This window comes from Myxine glutinosa, chromosome 1, assembly GCF_964187855.1.
Source record: "Myxine glutinosa chromosome 1, kmMyxGlut1.1, whole genome shotgun sequence".
NCBI classification, from domain to species: domain Eukaryota; kingdom Metazoa; phylum Chordata; class Myxini; order Myxiniformes; family Myxinidae; genus Myxine; species Myxine glutinosa.
In genome coordinates, this window is record NC_136261.1 from 46,240,798 (window position 1) to 46,251,153 (window position 10,356).

General features: G+C 46.2%; 1 protein-coding gene across 1 annotated transcript; it reads right to left on the reverse strand.

The window, feature by feature from the left end:
• Positions 1-928: 928 nt before the first annotated feature.
• LOC137415173 (uncharacterized) lies at positions 929-9,824 on the reverse strand. The gene is made up of 3 exons (XM_068100750.2): positions 9,534-9,824; positions 8,513-8,629; positions 929-1,167 (listed from the first exon to the last, which is right to left on the reverse strand). The coding sequence occupies exons 1-3, from the start codon at positions 9,766-9,768 to the stop codon at positions 1,007-1,009; spliced, it is 513 nt and encodes a 170-aa protein (XP_067956851.2). The 5' UTR covers positions 9,769-9,824; the 3' UTR covers positions 929-1,006.
• Between the last annotated feature and the right edge of the window lie 532 nt (positions 9,825-10,356).

Genomic DNA, 10,356 nt, shown 5'->3' on the forward strand with positions numbered 1-10,356 from the left:
TGACGAGAACAATTGCGATTAGATTTTGGTTCAGGTTCGAATCTAGATCCGGCCTATCAGTGGGGTCGACACAAAGCGTAAACTGTTGAGCCTGGCGGAGGTATGCATTTTACCAAGTACCGTTCTCGTTGTTGTTGAGAATGTTTCATTCTGATTTATTCATTCTTGTATCCTTCCCCTGTGCCATTTTCTTTTACTAGGGCATGCCCGTACTATATCTATATCTAAAATTATATCCCCCCCCCCTCTATTTACATGAAATGGTTTGGTCCAAAGCGAACGGCTTGCGAGTGGTGACAATCCCCCCCCTCTATTTACATGCAATGGTTTGGTCCAAAGCGAACGGCTTCCGGAGTTTGGTAAAGAAATCGCCATCGCGTGCACATTGCACAAACGCGCAGGAAAGCGAATGAATCGCAAATTCGTTTTTATTAGTTGTAAAACATAGTTTAACGCCAACATAGTTTGCAAACGTGAAATAAATGAATACGCTCTCAAATGTGCCATCCGAGGCAGAGTGTGCCCGCCACGTTCGGCACACGCGATCGTTCGCTGCTCTCTGATTGGTTGAATCGTTTTTTGGACATAGCTCGGTAAGTAATTGTCCGATTAATATGAAACCTTGAAAAGGCACATCCTCGGGTCCCCAGCAATATACCTGGCAAGTTAAAAGTATATCGGACCCGTGGTTGTCGAGAAACAGCGGTCACAGACAAACGTACAAACGTACAAACGTACAGACAGAGATTACTGGAATTATAGATAGATTAAATACACTTTGTCCCGGGGTGGATTACACTTGTCCTGGCAGCTTCGTTTGGTGGTTTATGGTAGTCGCAGTGGAGTTGGTGTGTGGTTGAAACCGTGGAGAGCGAAGAGTGTTGTGAATGGGTGGTGGAATGATCAGTAATTGTTGTTGTAAAACAAATGATCTTTTCACCATTTTATTTCATTGTCGTTTATCTTTTCACAATTTTATTTCATTGTAGTTTATCTTTTCACAATTTTATTCCATGCTGAATGTTCCAGTTTCACTCTCAGCTTTCTGTGTTCTTCCACTTCTCCGCAGCTTTACCAGCATCCAGATGATGAATCCCAGGAGAGCTCCACAACCCAGCAGCATTATTATGAATGAGATAAAGAGATGCAAAAAGCACTTGCGGAGACCTTAAGAACAAATACCGAGAAGAAACAAAGCAAATTAAGTATTTTCATTAATTAATCATTTTCCCAGTAATCACATGTTGTTGTTAATATTGATATTGATCTGCCAGTCCAGGCTTTCTATCAAAATTGATTAAATCCCAATCATTGCAATTGTTCTCTCACTGCAGATCAAATGCACTTTCTCTGCTCAAGAAGTCATCAAATTATGATCATAATCAATGTTATACTCAAGAAGACCCCCACTCTACTGCTCTGTTATACTCCCCATAACGCCGACCATCCCACCCAATGTTTGGTCTTGATCAATTAAAATGGTTAATTAGATTACATTACTCCCCATTCCAACCCCCACTTAAATCTCAAAATATACTAAAACCAAATAACGTCATTTCCCCCCTCCGCCCCCATCAACAACCCCACTCAGGGCCTACACTGTCATTTCAAGTTTTGGTAGTGATCACTCAAATTAGTTGCAGAGAACCTTCATGCCCCAATTCCAAATCCCTAAAATTGAAGAATCTATAAAAGCGAATAAGTTAATTTTTCACCGTAAATCCCCCATGACACAAGCCAGGTTTGGTAGCATTGCGTCCCACAGTGCTGATGTGCATACCCCCCTCCCCAACATTCCACCCCTGCATAAAATTCCACCCCTCTATTTTACAACATATTCTACCCTATTGTGTGTGCTAAATTTGGTTGTGATGACTTAAGCGTTACAAATATTTACTCCCTCCACCCCCACTCCCACCCTGCCTATAAAAGGCTGGAGTTTCTCAATATAGTGTGTTGGGCCTTGTCTTGTTCCTCGTTCAAATGACCTCTCCAATGCACTGGAAAACCCTATCTTCCCTTTTTCAGATGACTTCCTATGGTGCCGTATAATACTCTCTATAATACCCTCTCCCAATGCGAGTGGACTACAGCTGCCTCACTCTCTTCTGATCTGACATTGAAATTGAGTGAAATGTCCTTCTATCCTGGAAATGTTGCTGTCTCACCCTGTTGCTCTGTAAGGATTGCGAAACTAACCGAACTGCCTATTTCCATGGGCCGGCATGAGAAGAGGTTCACTCTCTTGAAGATTTAGGCCTCACCATCAGCGATGACCTATGGGCCAACGACATAGTAAAGATGGCCTAAAAAGCGAGCAGCAAACTGGTCATCCTCCATCGATCCACGTCTTTCCTTGGAAAATGAGAGCTATCACCGTTTACAAGGCCTTTGACAGTCTTCATGTAACAAAGGAGTTGAGGTGTTTCAATGTTTCCCCAAAATGGAGGTATGCTCCAGCTGTACTCATCCTTTTTACAGAAATTCATCACATCGGGATAATTTTTCAGGAGAGCGAGAAAACAACATCTGTCCAACCTCAAGATTGAACATTCAAAGTAATCTCCCTCCTCCAAAACCTGATGGGAGGTTGTTAAGCCTGTCTGTGGAGTTATGCTCCAACTCCATCCCTTCCCTCACTTCAAATGGCACCACAGCCGACTTCCTCGTGAGAAGACTTCCGTTTCACTTCCGTTTCCGGTCTTGCTGGCGAGGGTTCGTTTTTTCGCAGCTCCACACGCTCTCCATCGAAATCGAAGTTCAGTAATTGTTCCCATTTTGTATTTTCGTTAAAACTGTATTTATTTTATGGTGTATGTACGTATATTGTCCCGACAAAGTTTTTCGGTGCAAATCTTTCATACCTGTATTGAAAATCGTGTTAATTCGTGTCGCGTCTTGAGGCCTTACACTGCACAACCTTGAGGCTTTGTTTTTCTCTCAGCGGTCTGTCGTTTGTGATCCAATAACTTTCGTTCTCTGTTTTCCCAGTCTTTCCACCCCAAAGCCTACTTCCTTATGTAAATCTCAACTCAAAAAAACAAAAAAAAAAGACATTACCTTCTCTGTGCTCATTCGTTTATTCATTCTTATTCGTTCGTTCGTTCTTCGACCACATGTTTCTCCCCCATTTCCCCAGATAGATTGTCAAATTTCAACTCGTTATTTTATCGTCCATGCGATATTGTTTGATTATAGTTAGTTTTGGTTTGAATTTCCTGTAACTCGTAATTAATTAATCGTGTTCTGCTCCTCGTGTGTGGCCTTGTAGTTGTAACCCCGTCGGTGTTTTGTTAACTTAAGCGTGTTTTGCTTGGCTCTTGGTTTTTTCCCTTCTACCCCGAACATAATACTCTGTCTAACGTTCTAAACCCCCCCCCCCCCCCACCCCAAAAAAAACAAAAAAACAAAAACATTTATTTTATTTTCTCCACGTGTACTGTTGTCTCATCCTGTATTTTCTGTCCAGGTGTGCTGTTCGCCCCGCCCCCATTATCTCCTTGCCATCCACCGTTTGCCCTGTTCACGTGACTCGTGGTGGTCCCTCTCGGCTCTCCCCCCGTTGGTATTTTTGTGCATATAAGATTGTTCACAGTTCTGTTTAAATATTATTTAAATATGTTTAAGCTTTCCCCTTCTGTGTTTTATTCAGTGGTATATTACAACACGCTGTTTTTCTTCCTATTTAAAAGGCTTTTCTCAATTTCCTCTCCAACTCATTCCACTTCAAAAAAAAGAAATTCAATATCTTATACGTCTCCCTCACTACATGGTCTAAATTCACATTCATTCCATCCCTCCTCCATCGTTCTGAATCGGATTGCTAACTTGAAAATCACAACAAACCCAATTTGTTATCAATGTTCGTCTTTCATTAATCATCCACTTTCTAAACTCCCCTCTTGCCCCTCCCATCCAAATCCCCCCCCCCTTGCACCTACACTCCTAAACTCCCCCCTTGCCCCTCCACTCTTAAACTCCCCTCTTGCCCCTCCACTCCTGAACTCCCCCCTTGCCCTTCTCCTCCTAAACTCCCCCCTTGCCCCTCCCCTCCTAATCCCCCCTTGCCCCTCCACTCCTGATCTCCCCCCTTGCCCTTCCCCTCCTAAACTCCCCCCTTGCCCCTCCCCTCCAAATCCCCCCTTGCCCCTACACTCCTAAACTCCCCACTTGCCCCTCCCCTCCTAATCCCCCCCTTGCCCCTACACTCCAAAACTCCCCCCTTGCCCCTCCCCTCCTAAACTCCCCCCTTGCCCCTCCACTCTTAAACTCCCCCCTTGCCCCTCCACTCCTGAACTCCCTCCTTGCCCTTCTCCTCCTAAACTCCCCCCTTGCCCCTCCCCTCCTAATCCCCCCTTGCCCCTCCACTCCTGATCTCCCCCCTTGCCCCTCCCCTCCTAATCCCCCCCTTGCCCCTCCACTCCTGATCTCCACCCTTGCCCTTCCCCTCCTAAACTCCCCCCTTGCCCCTCCCCTCCAAATCCCCCCCCTTGCCCCTACACTCCAAAACTCCCCCCTTGCCCCTCCCCTCCTAAACTCCCCCCTCACTCCTCCCCTTCAAAACTCCCCCCCAATCCCTCCCATTCAATTCTCCCCCCATACCATTCCTCTCCAATTCTCCCTCCTCCCCCCTCCTCCTCCAAGCTGCCTCCTCCCCACTTCGTCTCCCTTCTATCTCATACCTCCACCCCCCCAAACCTTCTACTTTCCTCTGCCCCCCCTCAAGCAACCCCTCACTGTGCCGCATCCCTTCACCATCAAACCTTTCATCCTCCTCATCCTTCCCTTTCTTGGAACTCTTCTGCAACATCTGACACACTATCAACTGCTCTCCCTACCTCCCCCTCTCATGCTTCATCTTACCCTACTCCTCCCCTCCCCTGTCCTGTACCTGATGCTCCCCCTCTCTCTTCATTAACGGTATGGACCTCAAACATCCGGGGCCTTCGCTCAAACCTGACTGATCTCTCCATACAGGTTGCTTCTGACAATCCAGACTTGATCTGCTTAACAGAGACTTTCCTCCTTCAAGATGTCTCTGATTCCTTAATATCTCTTCCTGGTTACTCCCTCCTCCGGTATGATAGACCTGAGCCTCGGCCTGGTGGTGGGGTGGCTAACTTTGTCAAAAACTCTCTTCCTCACTCTCCTTGCACTGCCCTCTTTCCTCCTCACCCGCAGGAGTACCTCTGGTTACGGCTTCCTCTCCGCTCCCACCTTTTGTTCATATGTGTTCTGTACCGTCCCCCAAACAGTGATGACTCCATCTACATTTCACTGTCTGACAACATGGACCAACTTCTATCCACTCATCCCAACTCTCTCTTCCTCATATGTGGTGACTTCAACTGTCATCATGCCACCTGGTTGGGTGTGGGTTCCTCTCTCACCAGTCATGGCACCTCAGCAAAGGACTTCTGTGACTCACTGGGATTGACACAATCTGTCAATTTCCCGACCCGGATCTCAGCCAATGGAGTATCTTCTCTTCTCGACTTGGTTATGACAAACTTCCCTGCGAATGTCTGCTGCTCTTCTTCTGCTCCAATCGGTTCTTCTGATCATGTGCTTGTCAAAGTGGACATCTCTCTGGCCATTCTCAGAGAGCCTCCGCAGCGTCGACGAGTCTGGCATTTCACTCAGGCCGACTGGGACGGTCTTCAAGCAGCCATCAATCGTCTGGATTGGTCTCCCATCTCCACTGCCTCTGACATCAATTCTTCCTGGGAATTCTTCCAAAGCAAACTGATCTCTCTCATGCACAGATTTATCCCATCTCGCCTTCAGTTGTCTTACCCTTCCTCCCGTCCATGGTACACTGAATCTTGTGGTGAGGCAGTTGCCCTGAAACAACTTGCCTTTGCCTCTTGGAAGGCTAATCCAACTGAAGGCAATCTCAGTTCCTTCCACCAAGCTCGGAACAAGTGTGTGTCTACCCTCAGGAGTGCCAGGAAGCACTATCTCTCCTCACTCAAGAATGAACTCTCAAACCTGTCTCCTTCCTCCAAATCCTGGTGGCGTCTGGTCAAATCAATTTCTGGTGTTTGTTCCCCCTCCATCCCCTCACTTACCTCAAATGGCCACACAGTTGACATCGCACGTGACAAAGCCGAATGCCTCAACTCTGTGTTCGCCTCAAAATCCTTAGTCCCAAACCCATCTCTCTCTGTTCCCACCTTTCCAAGGTCGAACCCAACTGCTCCTGGACTCTGTGTCCTTCTCTCCTGACAAGGTGGAGGAGTTTTTGTCAAACCTCGACTCTGATTCTGCAACTGGACCAGACGGCATCAGCCCACGGGTCCTAAAATCCTGCTCTGCCGCTCTATCTCACCCTCTCTCTGTTCTTTTCACCCTATCTTTTGCTCAAGGTCATCTGCCAGCATCCTGGAAATCAGCTAACATTACCGCTTTACACAAAAAAGGTGCAAAAACAGATCCTTGCAACTACAGACCAATCAGCCTGCTCCCAATTATCAGCAAAGTCATGGAATCCATCATTGCTTCGGATATGAAATCTTTCCTCTTCTCCAATGGCTTGATCTCTGATCATCAATTTGGTTTCAGACCAGGTCACTCTACTCTGGACATGCTGCTTCTGCTGTCTCAACAATGGATGGAGGTCCTCAATGCCAAACAGGAAATCAGACCTGTCTCCATTGACATATCACGGGCCTTTGATACGGTCTGGCACCCAGCTCTGCTCACTAAACTCTCCTCCTATGGTATCCATGGAAATCTCCATGCATGGCTTGCGGACTTCCTCTCTGGTCGTAGTCAACGTGTGGCCCTGAATGGATTTCTCTCATCTCCCCTTCCTGTTCAGGCTGGAGTTCCCCAAGGAAGTGTGCTGGGCCCTGTGCTTTTTCTGGTCTTTATCAATGATCTCTCCGACTCTCTGGAAAATCCTCTCTGTCTCTTTGCTGATGACTCCACTCTCTGCCGCTCCAATTCCTCTTCCCTCAGATCGGCAGTCTGCAGCCTCCTCACTCTCTGAAGACCTGGACAAAATCACAGACTGGTCTAACAAGTGGAACATGTCTTTCAATGCTGACAAATCTCACTCTCTTACTATGTCTCTCCGAAAAGATCGACTAGACAACCCTCCCATCTACTTTCTCAACAATCCTCTCCAAGAAGTTCTGTCGCTCAAGCTTTTGGGTCTCACTATCTGCCATGATCTTTCTTGGGAAAACAACATTTCCAAGCTGGCCTCCAAAGCCAGTCGCCGACTGGGCATCCTCCGTCGTGCGAAGTCCTTCCTCGGCACACTTGAGCTCCTCACCACATACAAGGCTTTCATCCGCAGCTCAATGGAATACTGTTCTCCCCTATGGGCTGGTGCTCCTGCCTCACACCTGGCTCGGCTTCACGCTGTTGAATCCAAAGCTTTCAAAATCATTGGAATCTCCTGCGATGAAGCTGTCTCTGAGGGCCTTTCACTCACTCACCGCAGGCAGGTAGGTGGTCTTTGTCTTCTACCGACTCCTCTCCGGCCTTGCTCCCCCAGCTCTCTCTGTGCTCTGTCCCCCAAATTTTCCTACAGGTCGCACAAGATCTGCCAGCAACCCTCTGATGGTTAAACTGCCGAAATCTCGGCTCTCTGCTCACCTTCACTCTTTCATTCCTCTTTTCTCCCGCCTCTGGAACAAACTCCCACACTCCCTTCAATCCCTCTCCTCCCTCCAGGTCTTTAAAACAGCTGTTCACCACCATCTCTTATCTTCCCCCATCCAAAACCTTGATCTTTTCTACCCCCACTAATTCACCCTAGATCCACCTTGTTTGAAATTCCAACTTCTTTCCTGGAAATCCTGGCAGTGTCCATATGTTTATACCTCTCCCACCCCCCCCCCCCCACACTTCACATGCCTCCCCCCCAAAGCCCTCTTCCTCCCACAGATCTCTCGATGTCTCCATGTCTCTCGGTCCCTGCTCTCAAATGTTGTGTTTGTGTCCTTACCCCCCTCTCCCCATCTTGTCTACCGCTCCCGATGTTATTTGTTTTATGTGTCTGTTTGTCTTTCTGTGTGATTAATGTTCGCTCTTTCACGAGCCTCGATCTTGTATACAAAAAAAAAAAAAAAAAAAAAAAAAGACCGAATGCCTTGATTTTGTGTTTTCTTCCAAATCTTGTATCCACAACGCCTCACTCTCTGTACGCACCCTTCCCATTCTTACCCAACTGTTCCTGGACTCTGAGTCTTTTGCACTTGAGAAGGTGGAGAAGGTTCTTTCAACCCTCGACTCTGAATCTGCTCCTGGACCGGATGGCATCATCTCACATGTCCTAAAAAGCTGCTCTGCTGATCTCTCACACTCTCTGCTCTGCTTGCCCTCGGTGATCGTCCATCTGCTTGGGAGTCAACCAACATCACCGCATTACACAAACAACGTGCAAAAACTGATCAGCAAGGTTATGGAATCTATCATCACAGCTGATGTATAAAACCAAAAACGGTTTTCTAACGTCCTCATCTGAAATGATCAATTCCGATGATGTGTAAGATCTTACATGAGGCTGAGACACAAGTAAGCGGTTGCATGGGCTGAGATACAACTGAAGACAGCGGTTGCCTCCACTCAGATGAACGTGCTTTGCTGCTTGTAGGAGGTGGCATGGAGGAAACATCTGTCGGAAACATTTTGCAACCAACAAATAAAATGGAGGTTCAGATAACAACAATGGTAAATGTTAGAGTAAAGTGAGGCAAGATGTCACCTCCTGAACGTATCGTGCCTTTAGAAAGTCTACACCCCCTTTCAAAATTTTCGCCTTTTGTGGCCTTATATCCTGGAATTAAATTGCAATAAATCAGACTTTTCTCGCCTCTATTTACACATTGTAACCCACAACTTACAAGTGAAAAACAAATCCTAAAAATTTCAGAAAATCAATTAAAAATACCAAACTAGAATATTTTGGTTGGATAAGTATTCACCCCCCTGAGTTAATACTTGGTGGAAGCACCTTTCACAGCAACTCCAGCTGTGAGTCTGTTCGGATAGGTCTCTACCAACTTTGCACACCTTGATTGGGCAATATTTGCCCATTCTTCTGCACAAAACTGTTCCAGCTCAGCCAACTTGCATGGGGAGCGCTGATGTTCAGCAAAATTCAAGTCATGCCACAGATTTTCGACTGGATTTAGGTTCTGACTGCATTTAGGATTCAGGTTAGAGTTCTGACTGGGCCACTCAAGCACATTTATATTTTTGTTCCATAGCCGCTCCAGTGTAGCTTTGGCTGTGTGCTTCGGGTCATTGCCATGCTGAAAGGTAAACTTCCGTCAAAATTTCAGCTTTCTTGCAGAGGGAAATAAATCAGTTATTAGGTTAGATTTGAAAACACCTGTTTAATCAAAGCAGGTAGATATTCTGGTTTTGTAGAGGGAAATATTTTTCATTATCGAGTGTTCACAGTTATCAAGTTAGAACTGAAATCACCTGTTTAATCAAACCAGGTACTATTTGTTACCTTCATAGTTGTTTTTACTGAACGAATCCACATCCCAGGTTAACCCCACATAACTTACCAACCACCTCCAGCCTGGTTCCTCCACCACAATCTCCATATGCTCCTTGACTTGATCTGATCCCGATAACACAGAAATAATCTCCAGAGTCGTTCACGTTGAGCTGGAAAATCCCCAGAGTGAATCTTCTTCTTCTCAGGTTCGAATGTTCTTGTATTTCATGAACAGTTTGATTCGCACGGTTAATGTATTCCTCTAATGCAGATTTTCCAGAGAAAACTGTTTTTCCTGTCATGAAGTTGGGACAGTGTTTGTACCAGTACACGATGGGATCATCTGTAATGTACACGATGGGATTATCTGTAATGTCCACGATGTGATTATCTGTGTAACTGCTCTTCATGGAGACGTCACAGTGGAACTCGGCCCGTCCGTTCACATTGGCAGTGGTTGTGGTTATTGGTTGGGACACAGAGAGATTGGCAGATGATGGTGGTGGCCACTCCATGCAACCACATTGGTCATGATCCAGGGTCTCTGGGGTTGGTGTGGGGCGGGAATGAAGTTTAAATATAATTATATATTTGTTCTTCATTAAATTCATTCTGTTTATGCGCAATTTAATAAATGTGATGTCATCAACCTAACCTTGATGATAAATGATACTTTTTGTGCTGTTAATGTCATGTCATGCCAAGTATGTCTTGTGTTTTGAATGTATTTAGAAATTGTTCAGAAACACAATCTTGTGTTCCTGAAAAGCAACATTATTTACCAACCAATTGGAGGTAGTGGGGAGGGGGAGAGGGATGTCGAGGCTGGTGGGGGCAGGGAGTGGGGGAGGGTGATGAACGTGGTGGGGACAGGGGGTGGTGGAGGGTGA

What these genes read in the sequence shown, in the direction of transcription:
- LOC137415173 (XM_068100750.2), bottom strand. Translation starts at nt 9,768, where the DNA reads ATGACAGGAAAAACAGTTTTCTCTGGAAAATCTGCATTAGAGGAATAC. An exon ending in AACCAGGCTGGAGGTGGTTG is followed by an intron (nt 8,630 to 9,533) that starts GTAAGTTATGTG and finishes TGTTTCCGACAG; the next exon opens with ATGTTTCCTCCATGCCACCT. An exon ending in TACTTGTGTCTCAGCCTCAT is followed by an intron (nt 1,168 to 8,512) that starts GTAAGATCTTAC and finishes TTTGTTCTTAAG; the next exon opens with GTCTCCGCAAGTGCTTTTTG.